Genomic DNA, 19,822 nt, shown 5'->3' on the forward strand with positions numbered 1-19,822 from the left:
CGTGGCTTTTAGGAAGGCACCGGACCTCCCTCCCCTCCTTTCCAGGCTCTCTTCCTAAATCTCGCTGGTTCTTTCTGCACAGCCTCCCGTGGAAATGTCCTTTCCCGTCTGTCAGCCCAGCTCATACACCAGTCCAGGCAATTCATCTTGTGTCTCGGTTAACAGCAGCATCCTTCTCTCTCAGCCTGTTGTATTCATGCAGAAGGCAGCTGCCAGCCATCCTTTCGCAGCACTGCTGCTTTGCCTGTGTCTCTCTGTAGCAGCGAGTGCTGTCACTGTGAAAGTCCTGCCTGATGGTGACTCGGAAGGAGCTCATTCACTGCCGAGATGTCCCCACGACCTCCTTGGGGACATCTCCCCTGTCCTTCACCCCCTTCCTCTGCTGGAGATCTGGAGGCTAGCTCAGTCTCTGGCCCTCTTAGCAGGGCGGCTGCATGTTTTGACTGCTGGGTGCGTTCCCTGACTGCTCAGTGAGGCTGTCTGCTTTTCTACAAGGAGTAAATCTGGTGTATTATTCAGGTTTTGATATCGGGCCGTTTATTTTTAAGGCTTTTCTGAGGGCAGGTGATGCACTTGGACCTCTTTGTAGCACCTGGGAACTGCTCCTGATGCCAAGGAGAAAATCCCATGAGCATTGCTGTAAGCCCATTATACCGCAGCACCTCAATGCATTGCTGAGCTACCTTCAAAGGCTCCTGTGTGAATTAATACTTTTTTAACTGGCCCCACGCAGGCAGGGTCCTAGCAGGTCATACAGCACACCGAAGGCAGAGCTGCTCTCCCTGTCTTTGGCCTGCAAGCTAAGATGTTATAGAATCATAGAATAGTTTGGGTTGGAAGGGACCTTTAAAGGTCATCTAGTCCAACCCCCCTGCAATGAGCAGGGACGTTTTTATAGTTACAAACTATAAAATCTCAAATTCACAATCCTGGAGGATCATCGCTGAATGCTCACTAGGTTCTTCCTCCACATCGGGGACATGGGAGTAGAGAGACATTGGGGCAGGTGGGTTGTTCGCCATCCGGTGCCAATGGTCTCCCTGTGGGAGATGCATCTACCTGTTGCGCCAGTCCATCCTACGCAGACCACCCAGGGTAGCGCCTCTCTTGCAGTTCAGATCGCGTTTAATCAAAGGCCTAATTGCCCCTCCGCACAGTTATTTGCAGTCTCTGCATCTCAGGGCATGGGGCTGGGACACGCTAGGTGATTTGGAGAAAGGTGGGTGGCTGGCACAAAGCACCCCACAAGCTGCTTTAGCACCTGATCCTCAGCAGCAGAGACCTGTGGAGCAGCCAACAAGAGGGTTATTTTGGGTTCACTTAAGCTCTGAGTGATGAGCACTTGTGCTGCTAATCAGGCTGATAAATACTGTCAATTAAAACCTACGCTTTGCTCTTCTGCCTTGCAGAAGTGAAGTGTTTTCGCCTCTCCCAGACACGAGGAGGCTGGCTGGGCGGGCGATGCTCTTGGAGGAGTGCTCTGATCAGCATGGGCATTGGTCTAGCTCTCAAACACCTACTTTCCTTCAGCTAATCCTAGCGATTCGTTAACAATGAATGGTGTTCGACAAGGGTTGTGACACCACTCCTAAATTGATGCCCAACTGTAAGTGATCATATAAGCCCTGGGATTTTGGATGTTTTCAGATTAGCTGCTTCCAATTAGCCTTTATTGCAATTTCCTTGTCCCACCGCATGTGATGATTTTAAGTGTCTGTGGATCTTCACCACAATAAGCGTATAGTTTCTACATGTCTCACTGGGAGTGATGGTTTAAGCCAGCTTGTTGGATGCATCTGCCCGCTGGATGGGACACCCTTCATTTTACCATGGGTGGTGTTGGAGACTGCAGCTGGGATTATGTGGCACACAAAACCCCATTTCTTTAGGAAACCAGTCTAGATGTTTCCAGACCAGGGTCACTAATCATCAGCCGTTTGAACAGGACATCCCATTTTGGGGAAAGAAGGATTGTACATGGTTCTTACAAATAAATACAGAGAAACTTCAGGGAAGGAGCTTTGGAAGAAGGTCTGTGATTTTGTAAAGGGGAACAACGTAGAGCACCCTATTCCCTTGTGCCTGCTGTGGGACCAAGGTGACGCGACCTGCAGGATGGAGGGATGAGGACCCGACCAAAGTGGTTGGTACCCAGTGACCAAGCGGCAGGGGTGATGGAGCGGTGATGGAAAGGTGCTGCGCTGTCTCTGGGGGGCATTTGGGCAATGGTTTCCTGCTGTCCTCTGGATTGCTAAATTCACGTGTCTGCCCTGGAAGCTAGACGCTTGTCAAGACAGAATAATTAATCCAGAAACACGTGGTGCTCTGCCAGGGGGCCTTTTTTTAATTAAAAACAGATCTGATATAAAGTCTACTGAGAAACTGGTTTCTCTGATGAAAACATGAAATGTATGTCCGTGATTCGAGGCTGCATGGTGGGGGTGCTCTGGATAGGGCTCAGCCCCCCTAAAACCTGTGCACATCCAGCTTGCAGGGGATGTCTTCTCCTCCTTTGCCTCTAAGGGCTGTGTTTTTCCCAAATGAGTTACGAATTCACTAAAAGGCAGGACACCAGTTATCGTCTCCTACTGTGCCTGTTTTGGTGGTGTTTGGCCAGCTCTGGGGGAAATGGGAGTCCCGTGTCCAGGGGATCTGCAACGCATGCTGGAGCTTTGAGGAGTCATCCATCTCTCCTCATTTGGACGCAGGATTTTCCCTGCCTGTTTAAACTGGCGATGGAGCACACTGGTACCTCCTGGAGTGAGCCAGAGATGCTTCATGGGACTATAAATGTGGGGTCTAGCGATGTAGGACAGCCAGATCTGGGGGAAGGCAGAGACGGAGGCTGGGTGGTTGTCTCCAGCCACGATGTCTTGGTCCTGCCACCCAGATGCTGCGGAGGAGGATCGGGTGTCCCTGGCCAGACCCTGCCCCGTCTCACTCCCGTTCTGCCTGTCCTCCCAGGGCCGGTGGGGAAGGATGTTTTCCTCGGTGAAGCTATACGAGAACCAGCGCTACTCCTCCCTGAAGAAGGAGTGTCAGAGGCGGAAGCATCTCTTTGAGGACCCGCTTTTCCCCGCCAATGACGACTCACTCTTCTACAAGTCAAGGATCCAGGGCATCCAGTGGAAGCGGCCGAAAGTAAGTGCACCCATCCCCTTGCACCTCGGCACTGCTTTACACCATCTCTGCTCTCAGGCATCCCCGAAAATGCACAGCGCATCCTTCACCAAGGGTGCCAAGCCCCAGCCAACATCTCCTCTCCCCAGCAGGGTTTATTTGCCCAGGCTCAGTATCATGAGCCTCTGGGATGCCAGGGAGACCTGCTGCACCCAGGTCCAGGCTGTTGTGCTCCCATTGAGGACCAGGAGCAATAGAGGCTTCTCTGTGACTCAGTTTCCCCATGCATAAAACAGAAAGATTTGCAGCCAGGTTGGTGTTGGGCACTTTTGTTAAGTCCGGTGGGTCCAGCAGGGCAAAGGGTTCTCTCTGAATACTTTTGCTAATCCATTTGTTTTGGGTAGGTTAGTTGGTCATGGGGTCTTTGGGAGGTGGGTGGTCTAACCCATCCTTCCTCTCCTGTGCAAAACCCACATCCTCCGCATGTCCTCTGCAAAAAACACTCTGCGTGTCCTCCACGCTGCTGTGTCTGGCATGGAGGCGGGTTGTAGGAGGCTGGGGGTAACGTTGCCTGTCCTCAGTGCTGCCTGTCCCCCTTTTGCTGTCCTCAGAAGGACGACCTGCCCGCCTGAAAGATGCCCATCAGGGCCTGAGGGCGCTATGTCTAGGGGAATTTGTATGCCCTGGTATGGCCATCTGCTTGGGGTTGACTATGAGGCCACTTCTCTGACTGCCATGAAATACAAGGAGTCCCAGGGAGCAACGATAATAGCGGCTGGGGAGAGGCAATATCACAGCATCTAAGACACCTGGGTCTTCTTCCTTGCCTGTGGGGAGGAGCAGCCCTCGCTGCCCAGCCCATGCCGTTTCGCACACAGCTTGGTGGCATTTCAGCGTGGCAGGGTCGCCTGAGCTGCCGTTGTCCTCCTCGCCCCCGCCGACAGCCCAGAAAATCAGCTGGCCTTTCACAAGACAGTACTGTGTCTGTCTGGGTGAAGGCAGTCTGAGGGGGTGGACAAAAAGGCTTTGTGTGGAGGGAGAAACAGAGCTGAACTGACTCTTTCTGTGTGGCAGGAGGGGCTGAGCCCCCCCCAGCATCCCACCGGGCTCCTTGTGGGAGGAGGTCTCGCTTCCCTCTGCTCTGCCTTGGGCTTTTCCATGCCAGCTCTGCCTGGACATAGGGTTTGTGCAAGGCTTTGCGTGCGTTTTAGCTTATTCCCCTTGTCCACTGGCGTGGAAAGATGCTCTGCGCGCAGCTGCCTTCTGAAACCAGGGCTCACCCTGGTTTGGTCTCATTGTGGAGGACACCATGAAAACCCCTTGCACGTCCCACGTATAGGTGATACCCAAGACTTTCTAAACAACTTTCTTAGGGACTAAAGGGTAAGGATGTATTTGACACCCCCTTGCTGTTTTGCATTCAGAGACACACATTAATTCAGCCCCACGTCTAATGACAGAGGGTCGGACGCAGTTGTAGAGAGGCAAAGTTTGCTCGTCTTCTGCTGAGCATCTACGTCGCAGAGCTTGCTACATGGGTCACGAACAACTCCAGTTATTCAGACTTTATGATACATAGACCTCTCAGTGCTTCTTTTCAGGGAGAAGGGAGACCTTTTCTGAATGGGTGACCCACGTCTTCTCCGTCTGCTTTTCTGGCTTTCAGCTGACTTGCAGCCCTTGGTGTTCAGGCATGTAACATCAACTCTTGCTTAGGAAGACATGAGGTCAACCAGCAAGGTACCATCTTGTTGCTGCCTTGCTCCCAAGAGCATGATGTCTTTCTAAGAAAGGTTCTGCACCTCGTGGTCTTCACCTACACGGTGGCATGCTCAGCTAGGTCCAAGCCCATCCCTGCTCAAGCATGGAGTGAATTCAAGCTCTTTCCAACCAGCCAGCTCTGCAGTTTGAACAGAGGCTCCTTCTTGCATGGGCTGGCAGTGGGAATGGGTGATGGAATTGGGTCCCACGTGCAAGCGAGGTCCTGCGTGCTTAACCAGAGGTGGAAATGGTCCCTCTTTTGCTGCTTCTGCGCCAGACGAAGGGAACTTTGCCAGCCATTTTGGCACCAGGAGTCCACGCTGAGCAATAGCAGTCTCCTCGATGCCGCTGTCTGGTAGGATCGTCTGATCAGACCTGTCTAGCTGCCCTGACCACAAAATTGCCATAAAAAAAGAATTTGAGCTCATGTGTGCCCAGGTTACTGCTGAAGTTTCCTTTCTCTAAAGGACTTCTCCAGGTTCTTTCCTTTCAGTTGTCCGTTTTGGCAAAAGTGACTGAATTTCATGGGGAGAACAACTGCTTTGTGCCAGCCAGGCAATGCAAAGTGACATTTTTAGTTGCTGGACCCAATTCTGCCTGAATTCATACCAGCTTTCTAAGGGAGAGAGCCCAGCAAAAGGTCCCAGCATCTTCTGCAGGAAAGCAAACGCAGTGCATCTGGGTGTTAGGGATCTTGATATACATCTCACCACCTTGCTGTCTGCAAGAGAGCTGGGAGAGGGTGTAAGAAACTGCATGAATGCAGTTGTAAAATCCCACGTTGCTCTGAAACAATTTCACACCCGCTGTAGCGGGTCTTGCTCTCTGTCCAGCCTGAGGTCTGCTGCAGAATTAACCATGCTCTTTCCTACATCTGTAAGCTGCTTGGTCTGGTCTCTGCACGGGACGCAGTGGCAACGCTCAGAGGTTGTGGAGGAAGAGCTGGAAGTAACTGTTGGAAGTTGCGTGGGAGAAACTGGGTAGAGTCTTCACAGAGAAACATCATTGGCTTCTCCAATTTAATGCAGTATTCAGTAGGGTCCAAAATGTCCATGAAGTTCAAATCAACTGCTCTGCTTGTGTGGTAATTGCACGGTATGAGTATTAAGCCACCCTAAGTCCCTACAGCATCTTCTTTCTGTTATAAGCAGCAAATCTTTCCTTAGGCAATCACATTTTATTCTTGTTTAGAAAAACAGAGTGATACTCCCAGCTTTTGGCAAGGGAGTGCGTTTTGGGGAGTTCCTGACCCAGAAATGGAGTCTGCCGGTCCCGGGGACGCTGTCTGCAGGGAGGGGACAGTGTGTACACACCTCTGTCATTTCTCAGGGCCGTGGCCATGGTTTGTTTTGGAGGGTTTCAGCTCTAACTGCATGATAAAACGCAAGAGCTCATCATGCCTCAAGCTTTGCTGTGAGAGCAGAGTGGGTGGAGAGTGGAAATAAAAGGCAACAGCTATTAAAAACAACTGTTTGCTTTCTCAGAAAGGCTGTTGCTTATGATCTATGCAGAGAAGTGATACGTAGGAGCTAACTTTTTCGGGCAAAGCACTTGCATGTGAAAAGTAACTGTAGTGAACTCACTGGGGCAGTGGGAATGAGCTTTGGCAGAGGCAGGATCTCAGTCCCATATATTTAGAATCATAGAACAGAATCATAGAATCATTGAGGTTGGAAAAGACCTCTAAGATCGTCGAGTCCAACCATCGACCCAACACCACCATGCCCACTAAACCATGTCCCTCAGCGCCTCATCTACTCGTCTTTTAAATACCTCCAGGGATGGGGACTCCACCACTTCCCTGGGCAGCCTGTTCCAATGTTTAACCACTCTTTCAGTACAGAAATTTTTCCTCACATCCAATCTAAACCTCCCCTGGCGCAACTTGAGGCCATTTACATGGCACTAATACAGATCTAGACAGCCCACCCCTCGTGTGCGCATCCCCTCCTTCCCGACCAGGACCTGCCCTCATCCTTTCTGCTCCTCCACGTGCTCCCAAAGCCTGAGGTTGCTTCGGCAAAAAAAAAAAAAACAATCTCTGCAGTGCTCTCCCTCTTGCTTGAGGTTTTTCTGGGCGGGGGGGGGGGGGGGGGGGAGGGTGGGGGGAGGCTGAAGGGCCTTGCTGGAACACCTCATGAATAACCCTTCCCAGGTCAGGCTGTTTCGCTTCAACTTCCTCCTGCATCTGGCGTTGCAGCCTTTCCTGGAACGGGCTTAGCCTTATTCTTTCCAGCGGGGTGTCCTCCCTCCCTCCCTTCCTCCCTGCTTTCCCCTGGCCTCGAGCCCTGCTCTGGATGCCAGATCTTTGCAGAGGGAGCAGCTGTTTGAGCCCTCTAATCGGGCTTTGGCTTCGGTGGTTGTTTGCCGGACGTCTTTGTGATGCAGCACGGTGAAGCCAGAAAGCTAATTGCTCGAGTGTGTCGGAGGGAGGGAAGCCGTAGCATCAGCCTGAGTTGGGAAGGGGGTCCTGAAGAGCGTTGTTTTAGTGCATTCACTTAAAAATGAGACTGACTGCTCATTGCTGAGCCAAGGCGGATTTTGGAGCTGGCTAGGGCAGCATCAGCGGCTCTTTCTGGCAGCAGCACTTGGCTATTGCATTAGAAATTAAGCCTAGCTTTTTGGACTAAGCCCAAACCCCTGTACCTTGCTTGAAACTCCTTTCCCTCGCAGTCTGCCTGCTACCACATGAAGGAGAGGGAGATCTCTGTATTCAGGCAAGTCGTACCACCCGCAGAGAAAGTCTTTAGCCTGACCCTCAAGCTCTGGGTTTTGCCTTCCCCGTTTGAGGCAGGAATGCTGGCAGTGCAGCACGGGAGCAGGAGTTTTAGCCTGTGCATTGGTGAGCTGGTCTGGGCTTTTGGGAGCTAGGTAAATGGGGAAGGGAAGGGGATGGATGAGATGCAGGCTGGGAGCCAGAAATAAGGGGGGATCTGGGGCGCCCGGCTGTGTCTGTTGATCCCCTGGGAGAAAAACAGTGATGGCCCAGGGTGGAAGAGGCTCATCTACCCTGTGGGAAAACAGTTCATCTCTTCTAATCATCACCGTCCCAAACACTTTTCTTGGGTACAGGCCACTTCCAGTGATGCCATGGGATTGGTACAGGGTTAAATTAGGGTTGTTAGTACCCCTGGGCAAGCAAGGGCTTGCTTTCTCTCTGCAGCAAGGAGGGCCACGTGGTTCAGGTTCAGTCCACCAAGCGATGACCTGCTGCTGAGACTGGTCACCAGCCAGGACAAATCTGGCATCATTATGCTCCTGTGGGAAGCAAGTGAAGCCTGGTGGGAGGCTTAGGCCACGCACAGATGTGACGTTGAACCACACAAACTGCATGCTCTGGTCCTTCATCTCTTCCCAGGGAGCAAGGCTGAGCCTGGAGAAGGTTTTTTCCTCCCTGTCCTGGGAGGCAGACCGGGCTGCTGTGTGCTGAGTGTTTCCCTGTCCACAGCAGTGTGTCGCAGGACCTTGCGGAAGCACCTCATGGTCTTCCCTGAGATGCAGAGTGGTTGGGACAAGAGATCCCAAAGGTGCTCGGAGGGGACCAGGTGACAACTCAGTGCCAAGCTGCGCCAAAGGTGGTGTAAGGAGAAGCTGTGACGAAGCACGAGGGTTTCCAAGCAGGCTGTTGTCACAGTGACTGGGTGGCTCAAGGTGATGTGCGGTGATGGTTGAACCTGAGCTGCACCTCTGCACTGTGAGTTCAAGCCTGGCTGGTTGCAACCACCAGAGAAACTCTCTCGGATGAAGTCTACACCCTCCTGTCTTCAGGGGAAGAGTTTTGCCCTCCAGCCCTGTTTCTCAGTATTTTTATATATCTCCAGCGTTTGCTTGCAAGCGCCGAGTTATCTCTGCAGGAATTGTCAAGGGAGGTAGTCACTGATTAAGCAGCACAAAGGTAGATTCTTGCTAAATGGCAATATTGTTTTATCTGGGTGCAGAGGCAATGTCATTTGGAGGGGAAAGTCTGAGAGTCAGAGTAGTTTTGGGGGAGACAGAGAGGCCAGTTGTTTTGGGAAGGGTTGTGAGAAGCGGGTGGTCTTAGGGCAGTAGGGCCATGGCATTTTCTGTGGCACTGGGAATAGATGCTCTCATTCACAGCCCTGTTTTGTTTCGGGTTTTTTTTTCCAGCCAGACAAGAGGAATCTTGTTTTACAAACTGAGAAAATACCATTTTTCAGTAGCCACTTCCCTGTCGGCCTGACATATATCTAGCCTGCCTCAGGTATAGGGGTTTTGTCCATTATATCCATTGTCTCCTGAATTCGATGCTATTGTGTTTGGAGGATGAGGAGATGTTGCAGGATGGGAGAGCATCTTTCAGATCCCCTTTTCCTTACGTTATTAAGCACTTAGCTCCTTTCGCTTGCTGAGCGAGGGTTATACAATCAATCCCCACGGGGTTTTCCTGGAAGGGGAAAGGAGTCAATGAACTAATTCACTAAAAGCAGGACCGGCACTTGCCTGCCCACAAGTTTCTGCATTAAAAGGCCTTTTTCCCAGTGTATAGCGCAGGCTGGGAAGCTGGCAGAAACACAAGAGTGAAGATAATGGGGAAGACAGAGGTTAAGTTCTTGCAGTTCTTTGCTCTGAGAGCACACCCGAAGCAGGCGCACGGAGGCAATTAAATTGGTAACGGTCATTGGGAGCAATAACCTTCTGGTGCCCCACCTGGACCTTCTTCTGCCAGGAATACTAACCTCTAGCACCTGCGCTCCAGGGATGTCTTTGCTCAGCTTTTTGCAGCATTTTGGCCTGTCTCACTCGGTTTTGGTCCTGCCCGAAGGATGCTTGGGGTTAGCATTGATGCTGTGGCTCTTCTGTGCTGCTGGATGGACTGAGGGATCGTCTCCTCCGAGCAGAGTCTGTCATCTGTCTGCGATCCATCATGGGAGTTGGAGTCCTTCCAGACCTTTGCATTTCTCAGCTTAGGATTTATGAGCCGCTCGCCTGTTAATTTATCTGCTGTTTTCAGTAAAGCCTGGAGCTGATTGCCAGTCTGGTCGCTCCTTGCCAGGAAAGGATTTGGTCACCATTTAATGCAATCTCTGAGTTGACCTTGTTTTTACGTTTTTAAGCCAGTCACAGGCTCCCCCCCCATCCCTTCCCCTCAAGGATGGACAAGAGAATTTTTGTTATCATTTATGCTTATTTTAAAAGGTCTCTCCTCTCATTAAACATGATGCTGACCCTGGCTGTGTTCCAGCAGATCTCGCCGGATCCTCCCAGGGCCACGGCCCCATGGTGCCAGGCAATCATGCTCTCCCCCTTTGTCCCAATGAGGATAGGGGGTGATAAGCTGCCTGGCGTGAGGATGGCTCAGTGCAGCCTTTGATAAGAAATTTAGCCAGCCAGTCTGCTCTGTCCTCGGCATCAGAAGGACACGGCCTTAAATGCAAAAGCAACAGTAAAATCAGTGGATTGGATTCATTGCCTGCTTCTTAATGCAACTGGGTGTCGGTGTCTAGAAATAATTGTATTGGTAACGGGGAAGAACATAACGATAGCGGAGGGTGTCGCAGAAAGGAGCCTTGGGCATCCGCTGCCCTCTGAGCTCCATGGGAGGGAACGGTGCAAATCCTCCTAGATTTGGCTCTGGGGTGCCGGAGGGGCACATTCAGCCTGCGGAGCAGGTACAGAGCTAGTTATGCCCTGGATCAGCCCAGGCTTTTAATCTTGGTGCAAGCTGGGAGATGCTGCACCGCCTGTGAGCTCTAATTTTTGAGCCCTCAGAGAGGATGGGATTTTGGGGTGGTTTGCCTGTGTTAAGGGCAGGCTCGGCCCTGCTGGAACAAGCGCCTTTCGCCGAAGCCCTTGCAAAGTCCCCTTGCAAAGACTCGATCAGGCACGGTGCTGCCTCTTGCAGAAGGAACATAAAACATGAGGTGCAGTAAAACTGAGGGCTGAGCCCGGCTGCTGCAAGAAGTGGTTAAAGAAAGAAACAAATAGGAGGAAGCGTTGGTGGGAGGACGACAGCCGGAGCCACGCTGGCCCTGCCGTTGGAGCAGAAAAGGAGCCGTTTCCTTGGTCTGGCAGATTCGAAGCCAGAGGGAACTGTTGTCAATGCAGCAGCTGATTTCTGCGTAACGAGAGGTCACAGCACTTCCTTGAATTAACTCCCCATTGAACTAAATTTGACCTGCTTCCTCTAAGCACCATCCAGTTTTATTTTTCCGGGAGAGGAAAATCCACCGTGGCTCTGGATCACTTGCTCTAAAGAGTAGTCTCTGCCACAGGATTTGCTTTTTTTTTTTTTTTTTTGCTGTGAATTGGCTTAGCTTCAGCGTACACCCCTTGGATCTTGTGTGCACACTCGCTTGCTTCTGCATTTCTGTTCCCTTTAAATATATGGTAACCCTGTAATGCATATGTGGTCGGGGCAGAGGGATACCTACACCTGTAAAGAAGCAGGTACAAACCCTCTCTCCGTCATCTTTCCTTCTTGCCTCGCTCAGCAGAGCCTGGACTCCCGTCCAGTCCAGGAGCATCGATGGGTCGACCGGGAATGAATAAATGCAGCTAGCGTCTGTCTTTGTAAACACCCCAGGGCAAGGGCTTGTCCTTTCCTTCCTGCCAAACTACTGATGCCGTCTGAATTATTTGTAGGGAGCATTAAATTCTCCAAGTCATCCCTTTTTAAAATAAAGCCCCAGTACAATTTGACAGTAAGTGGAATGACACCGTTTCTCCTCTGATATATAAAATCTAACACAGAGACTGTGCAAGTACTGCCCCAAAGCCCTGCAAAGATTAAAAACCTGTTTATGAAGCAGACTGAGATGCGTAGTGCAGGAAAGCACGGTAGAGTGGGATTTTTGTCCTGAGCAAAGGCACTTAGCCCAATGCAATCATTTAGACCTGCGTGTGCTTAAAGACTGGGCAATGGGAGGATGAATTCCTTGGGATGGTGCTGCCCTGCTTGACCATCCTACCCAGGCTCGTGGCCATCTGTCCCCACCCTGCGCGCTGTCTCGCTGCCACATGCGGTTGCAGGGAACCGGTGCTCAACTCCCTGCTGTGTCCCAGGCAGCCCTAAGGACAAACCAGTCTTGAACTGGGGCACTCAGGGGAGCGGAGGAGAATGAAAAGCGGCCTTGAGAAAGGACAAAGGCTTTAGGTGTTGGCAGTGCCCTGGAGCAGAGCACAGGCGCTTGGTAGTTGAGCTTGCCAGGACCGAGCCTGCACAGCGGGGTGCCAACCTGTGTGATCTGTTGACCCCTTCACATCCTCATCTGGATACTCATCTTTATGAAAACCCACGAATAGGTCCCTTTTAGACTATCCTTTGGCATAGAAAGCACAGACAAAAGCAGCACCCCAGGGTGATGCTCTCACGGGAGTTTGCCAAATGCTCTGGCTTCACCCGCTTTTTGGCCCTGGCTACCCAGGTGCCCTAAAGGAGGTCAGTGCTTCAGCCACTCTTCCCAATCCCTGTGGGGCGGGGGCAAGCTGGCATTGCTTCCCCATCCCTTGATGCTGCTGGTGTCTCAGATCTCACAAGAAGAAATCAGGTCAGCAAGAGAGAGATGAAGCATCTGTCCCCTTTGGGTGGTACCTGGGGCCAGCAGGAGCTGTGTTGACCAGGAAGGCAAGGGACTGCAGCTTGGGAGGGGTGACTTGTGTGTTCACGTAGAGATGAAACAAAGCATCCCACCTCTTTGATATTTCTGGATCTTCGGGAAGAAACCACCATTGAGAGCCGCATCCCCAGTTCACCTCCAAGAAGGAAAAGGGTGAACAAACCATCTTAGTGGGGAGTGTTCATGGACGGTTAAAGCTTGACTGCGGTCTGCTACAAATACCAGCGATAGAGTTATGTAAGAATTAATGATGGAAGATGTAAACAGAGTGCTTAGTAACTGGAGAAACTGGCTAAAAGTCTAATCATACACATGCTTAGCTTGTATACAGCCCATGTAAGCCATGTAGTGAGTTTGTGTGGAGACCCTGTGCTACATATTCCTGGGAGAGCTTGTGCACGTTCCTGTCTTGGAGCTGCTGCTGCTGTACCTACATCGTTGTGTCTCTCAGTAAACTGGCAGCAAACTGAGCATGAGTTGAAAGCTTCAAAGTCTCGTCTGGAAATGCTGCGTAATGCCTGTGTTACGGGGAAAGTCAAGCAGGTCAGGAGGAAATCACCATAGGGGAAAGTGATGTTACCAAGGAGAGATGAAGCTTGCTTGGGTTTGATGTCTCTGCGAGCTCTTGCAGTTTCATGACTCGAGCCTATGGCCTCATGGGACGATCCCCGCTGGTTGTTAAATACAGGCGTCATCCTTTTTGGTGAACACCCCCCTTGGAGGTGCCAGCCAGCGCCAGGTAACGCTGGGCGCTTACGGCCAACCCTGCTGCCAAATTTCTCTCCGCTTCCTTCTCTCAACAGTGGCAGGAGCTCAGCCTTTTCCTGGTGGCTGAATATTGAATCATTTTCTCTAAATAATGCCCCTTTTTGTCCTTTCTCCCAGCTTACAGAAGTTCATGAGTCCCTGCTTCTAGAGGATGGTTTTCTCATAAGGCGGGTTTCTCTGTTTATAAAGCTACACCCAGGGTATGAATAACAAGAATAGGTGTGGGTTGGAAGTCATTTCTTTAAATGGCTTAAACTCAACATCATTGCGTAGTCAGGGATTACTTTGGACTGTGGTGGGGTCAAGTCCTGGTCTTGGATCGACATGCTGCTGTGCTATAAATATGACACAATCACAAACCAAAGGGCAGTTCCTCGCCCTGGGACAGTATGGCCCAAGGGGGCGTGGGAGGTATCCCCATGGAAAAGTAGTCAGGAGGTTTTGATCTGAGATATGCACAGTGGAAGGTGGAGGTAATTTTCCTTTGCAGCTTCGGGTTCTTTCTTTTCCCATCAATAACTTAGCTCTTAGGATAATTAAAAACAAAACAAAACAAAAAAAAACACAACAAAAAAACACAACAAAAAACCTGCGTGATTTAGATTCCTAAATCCTGTTTTAGAAGATTGGCTTTCGGTGAGACACAGGAATTGGGATTCAGGCAGGGCAGCGTTCAACAGGCACAAGTGCCAAACCTGAATTATGTCGCTTGGAGGCAGAAACGGTGCAGCCGAACTCGTGGCCACACCAGCTCGCTCCAGGATTTCACAATAGCTCTGTGATGAGTGGGTGGTTTTGGACCATTCCTCCCAAAATACTGTGGTTTCTCACAGCAGGGCTTACTTGAATAGGTTCCACCCTTCCCACCAACACATCCCCACCACCATGTCCTCCAGGGTGGGGACTGATGGCTCAAAAGTGGTGCAGGCTGTGGACATCCTCATGGCTCATGCCTGTGGTTCATGGTCCCTCACTTGTACCAACATGATTGTGAACCTCCCCAAGAACCAGTTTGGGGCCTGATGCAGATAGTTTCAAGCCAAAGCAGTTCCTCTGGTTGAGGTTAGACCCCACAACTAGAAGTGCTGGCACAACTGAGGGAGCAGTGTGCCACGGTGAGAGGACGGGCTTTGGAGGGTGGGTGTATTTTAAACCCATGATGCTGCCAAACCAGGGTTGTTCCTTGCCCTGCAAGTCCTTAGCACCATCCCAAAGGAGCTTGGTCAAGGGAGATCCGTAGGAGAGCTCAAGGCTCGGATATGATGGAGGATGGGGGGACTTGGGAGAAGGTGGCCAGCAGCACTGTGGTGAAGCAGAGGGGTATATCTGTCATAGGGTGTTAAAGTTAAAACAGCCATGGGAGCTTATTTTTGTTTGTCCTCCTCCACCTCTCTGGTGTAGCTCCCTAGAGCCCATGCCTACACGTACTAAGATTTAAGGGAAGGACATCCAGGTGGAGCCATCCCTGAGAGCTGCTGCTTTTGCTCAGTGTCCTCTCCTTCCCTTCTCAAGGCTGTAGTTGTGTGCATTCGTAAGGGTCAGGCTGGCTCAGGAGATGCAGCATGAAAAGGAGCCAGGTGACATCGTTTCCATAAAGGAATGATGGCTTGTGCGGTGACCAGACTGCGCTGGGACTTGACACCAAGAGGGACCACTTCTGCCTCTGGATGGGGTAACCTGGGGCACATCATCCAACTGCTCTGAGCATCCCACCCCTCAGTTTGTCAGCGAGGCGTGTGAAGACTTCCCTGCTTCGGCGCCGAGATCTGCAGATCTCGGGGCTGTCAGGATCCAGGGAGTATTTTTTCTTAGCGGCTCTGCAACCAGACGCATCAAAACAACTCGCTGTGGGAGAGGCAGTCTGGGGAGGGCTGCGTCTGAATGTGTGGAGATGCTAAAAGCCAGGCTTTAGTGGCCTCTGCATCAGTCTTGGCTGGGTAGAGACCAAAGAAGTCCTGGGCTGAGTGATGGTGAGGCTTTCCAAGAGTGCATCCCTGGAGAGCGTGGGCGGGAGGAACGGGAACGGTGGGTCCAAGGTCTCTGCACTTGTTCCAGTCTCCTTCCCATCCTTCTCCCTCTCCATCTGCTCCTGGGGAGGTGCAGCGCTCTCACAGCATGTTGCGTCTCTCCACATCTCATTGCTTTAACAGAGACCTCTTTGGTGCCTTTGTACTTTGGATACCTGGAAGATAAAACAGCAGAGGGACCCGTCAAGGCTGCTAAGGCTGCAAATTGACCTTTAGATCTTGTTTGCCACCGTCCCCGCTCTTTCTGGTGCCAAAACAAACAGCACAGCATGGTGCCGAGGTGCACAAGCAGAGTCATGGGCTTGGTGGGGAGTGTATTTTTTTGATTCCCTTTACAAGCAAGTCCTGTTTGCTGTGGGTGGAGCGTCCAACGCCCTTTGCGTGGTGTGGGAGCTGATAACAGATATAAATTTGTATACACTGAGGTACTCTGGGTGGATTAGCATTAGGGATGCCTGACTGAGGCAAGACAAACCCCCACAAACAGTTTTATAGAGTGTAGATATTACAAACCAAACCTACCTTTCAATGTGTGTGGAGCTGAGCCACTGAGGATATAATTTTTAGTAGGGCCTGTAGCAATAGGACAAGGGGTAATGGTTTTAAACTAAAAGAGGGGAGATTCAGACTAGATATAAGGAAGAAATGTTTTACGCTGAGGGTGGTGAGACACTGGCCCAGGTTGCCCAGAGAGGTGGTGGATGCCCCATCCCTGGAAACATTCCAGGTCAGGCTGGACGGGACTCTGAGCAACCTGATCTAGTTGAAGATGTCCCTGCCCACGGCAGGGGGGTTGGACTCGATGACCTTTAGAGGTCCCTTCCAACCCAAACCATTCTATGATTCTATGATTCTATAACAATCCCTCCGAAAACACGGACCCCTGGTTTTCTAAACTCACCCTATTTCCCTTCCCATCCCTATGTCACCCTGCTGCAAATTTTTTAATTGCCCTTTTTGCAAAATCGCATCCCAATGCAGGTACCTGCAGCAAGGCAGCGCAGGGACCTTCGTGCCAGCTGTGTCACCTTTGCTTGCTGTGCTTGGATGCCTCTTGCTCTCTTGGCTGTGTGAGTGACATTTAAGACACGGGATCCTTTTGGTTCCCCATTGCCCAGGAGGGAGGAAGCGCAGCCACGCTAACAGATTATCTTGCTGATTTTGCGAGTCTGAGTGAAAGCGTTGTTCCTGAAACAGCCAGGCTCTGCAGCGCAATTAGACTAGTCTGCTCCTTGCAAAATCTTGTTAGCAAAAAATGGTCCTGGCATGCAGCAGATGTTGCATCTCACATGGTTATTTTCTCCCCTTACCTTTTTCCCTCCCGCAGCTGGCTTGACACAATCCAGATCCCCAGTGAATCTAAAGCTCAGAAATCTGCGCTGGGAAACATTTATGATAAGACAGTCACCAATTACAAAGCCAATTAGAGGGTGATTTGCTCATTACTACCCTGTGTGGAATTGGACTAGCTGGAGAAGACAAGGGTGATATTTTCTGGTTTAAAGGCATTTGGAAGGAAATGGTGTGTGTTGGGGGAAAGGGTACCAAAGGAGAGAGCAGAGGAAAAGCCCGCATGCTTTTTGGTTGGGAAGCAATGTTACACCACCAAGTGCAAGATAATTGCACTTTTTTTCCTTAACGGGTCTTTTTTTCCTTAATGGACTTCAATAACGATTGAGTCTTTTTTTCCTTAATGGACTTCAATAACCCAAAGCCAGAGGGACCAAACTGGCCCGTTCTGGGCTCTCATAAGCCAGACCTGGTACCTCTGCGATCAGCCTCTCATTGACAGGGACCTCAAAGTCCTCTCCCTGCCCCGGCTCTGATTTCCGCCTCTGTGCCACATCCCTTGCAGGAGGAAGGATGTGGGAAGGAGTATATGAATCACCAGAACTTTGAATCACTAGTTTGGCCCTCCCTGTGTTATCAGGCTGTATCTTTCCATAGGACCATGTGCACGGGCTTTCTCTACGTTATATTTTGTAGCCTCGAGCTCAGCGGCCATTTCAGCAGCCACTTTTAGGGAGGGCAAATCTGCTCTGATGGTGCTTAGGACCCTTGGGATACTCCAAGACAGGTTCTCCTTGGGGGTGAAGAGGCATGGATGGCTCTCTTGGCCAAGGTGGAGTCAAGAGCAACACACTGAAGCCATAGCTTTTGGCTGTCCCCCCCTATGCCTTGCTGTTCACCATCTGTGTCCGGACTAGGAGTAGCCACGACCCAGGAGCTGGCTGTGGTGAGATGAAGGACAGGATGGACTCACTGTTTGCTGAAGCCTTGGGTGCCACGGGGCAGTTTGAGCTGGCTCTGTGGTGGCTGATGCCTGAACCCAAAAGGCCCCCAGGGTATGTGTGGGTGTGCGCGTTTGTGTGCTGCCCTCAGGGTCATGGTGCTGGGAGGATGATGTGGTGTTTGCTTTTTGGAGCGGCGCCCGCCTGGGTAAATGTTATTGCTCACCTGGTTTCTGTCTGCAGCACGGGAGGGAGGGGAGGAAACCAAGGTGATGACCTTCTGTAATCAGAGCATCTCTGCTTCTCTCCTCCCCTTGCACATACAAACCCCAGGCCCTGTAATTCAGCCTGGCTGCAGAACAAGCTCTTCATCTCTTTCAGCTCTGTCTGTGGGAAAAGGAAAACTAAGTTAATGCTTTTCTTGGTTCTTTTTGACCTAGTTCCCACTGGTCTTAGTTCATCACCCACCTCCGCATGTGGGCATGGTGCTTCACGGCTCTGAGTGTGCTTTGCACCCTGAAGGTGCTGCATCACACACCGGGGCCCCCCTGTGCTCCGTGCAATTCTGGGGGCATTGCAGCCTTGCTGAAGGAGTGCCTTGGTCCCTTGCTCCCACCTCAGTACAGGCAGAGCACCCAGGGAGTGTCATCCCTGCAGATTAAAGGCCACGCAGTCTAGACCGGGGCGAAAATGTGTGAGTGGGAGCTCAGCAGCTTCAGTGGGGACTGAAGAATCCAAGTAATTTAATATTGGGAAGCTCAAGTCTAAGGGATTTGGGAAACCTCTCAGGAGGTTTTGCTGGGGAGACCGACCCACGGATGAGTCTTACCCTGATGGGATCAGCTCCGCAGCGTTAGAGCAAGGAGGCAATGCTGCCTTCCTCTGTGCGAGTGCGGCGAAGGGCCATGAAGGTCGTGAAGGGACTGGAGCATCTGACACGAGGAGAGGCTGAGAGAGCTGGGACTCTTCAGTCTGGAGAAGAGAAGGCTCAGGGGGATCTTAACGATGTGCATAAATACCCGATGGCAGGGAATGAAGAAGACAGAGCCAGACTTCTCCGTGGTGCCCAATGACAGGACGAGAGACAGTGAGCACAAACTGAAAAACAGGAAATTCCATTTAAACATGAGAAAAGACTTTTTTACTGTGAGGCTGGTCCAAACACTGGCACAGGTTGCCCAGAGAGGTTGTGGAGTCTCCATCCCTGGAGATATTCAAAACCTGACTGAACACAGTCCCGGGCAATCTGCTCTAGCTGACCCTGCTTTGAGTAGGTGGGATGGACTGGGTGATCTCCAGAAGTTCCTTCTAACCGCATTGATTTGGTGATTCTATGCTTAGGATCACTGGGAGTCCACTGGGACCGAGCTCAGTCCTAGGGCTTGAGGGTGCTGCATGGTCCTTCTGCAGAGAAGCATGGCAGCCCCTCTCTGCCCTTCAGGGCGGACCCCTGGGAAGACTCACTGAGCATTTTGGGATTTGCACAAGTTTTGTGCAGAGCTCACGTGGTGTTTCCTTCCAGTTGGGCCTGTATATCATGCTGGGCTGATCCCTGTGCAAAGCATTGCTCCTTCTCCAAGGCCTGATGGCATCTCCAGGCACCAGGCATGCAAGATCCTGGGTCAAGGGAGAGGCCGTCACCCCCTGCCACAGCAGGGGATTGTGGCATTTAACAACCTTCGTGCTCCTAGGAAACTTCCAATTCAGCTGCAAACTGCCGTGGGGTTTTGCACATTATGAGGGAAGGAGGTTAAAAAGTCCACGGGCTGCTAAGTTGTAGAGCAAGTGTGTGCTTTCAGGCACAATCACGCTGGACCAAAAGCACCTTGAAACACCACATCCAAGTGTGCACCTGAATGGGAAACGCCTACTGCAGCATCTGAAGAGCTGCCTGAATGGATCCTTCAAGAACGATATGCCCTTAGGGACCCATCTGCATTAGTGGGAAGAGAAGCTGAGTCAAATGAGAATTGTGTTTTGCAGAGGGAGCCTGCCCTGGCCTGAGCGTTTCCAGCCGTGGCACCTTCGTCGCTGCCATGGGTCCAAGAGAGTAGGGTCTGATGAGCTGCACCCCTCGTCTGTGCCAGAGCAGGCTGCTCTTTTGATGAGTACATGGGGCTTCCCTCTATTAAAATGAGCAACCACAGGGTTTTAATTTGCAAACTCCTTCCTGGTGATGGGGAAATCACAGCTAACTGGCAGCTCTGCTCTTAGGAAAGGTCCCTGAGCATCTGACACCCTCTACCCTATGCTAATCTCTGCCAAGCAGGATATGTTTTTCATGCTTTCATTTTCTCCCCTGTCTATGTAATACCAAGCGACCGCTTTTTGGTACGCT

The 19,822-nt window shown here is 51.3% G+C and overlaps 1 protein-coding gene across 1 annotated transcript in view; it reads left to right on the forward strand.

Annotated features, from left to right (window-relative positions):
- The first annotated feature begins 2,979 nt into the window (after positions 1-2,979).
- Positions 2,980-19,822, forward strand: part of CAPN5 (calpain 5) — a 40,229-nt gene continuing 23,386 nt past the window's right edge. Inside the window, exon 1 of the mRNA XM_009286128.2 lies at positions 2,980-3,141. Coding sequence (XP_009284403.1) covers positions 2,980-3,141 — 162 coding nt within the window. The remainder of the gene's footprint in view (positions 3,142-19,822) is intronic.

This window comes from Aptenodytes forsteri, unplaced genomic scaffold (genome assembly GCF_000699145.1).
Source record: "Aptenodytes forsteri isolate BGI_AS27 unplaced genomic scaffold, ASM69914v1 Scaffold231, whole genome shotgun sequence".
NCBI lineage: Eukaryota > Metazoa > Chordata > Aves > Sphenisciformes > Spheniscidae > Aptenodytes > Aptenodytes forsteri.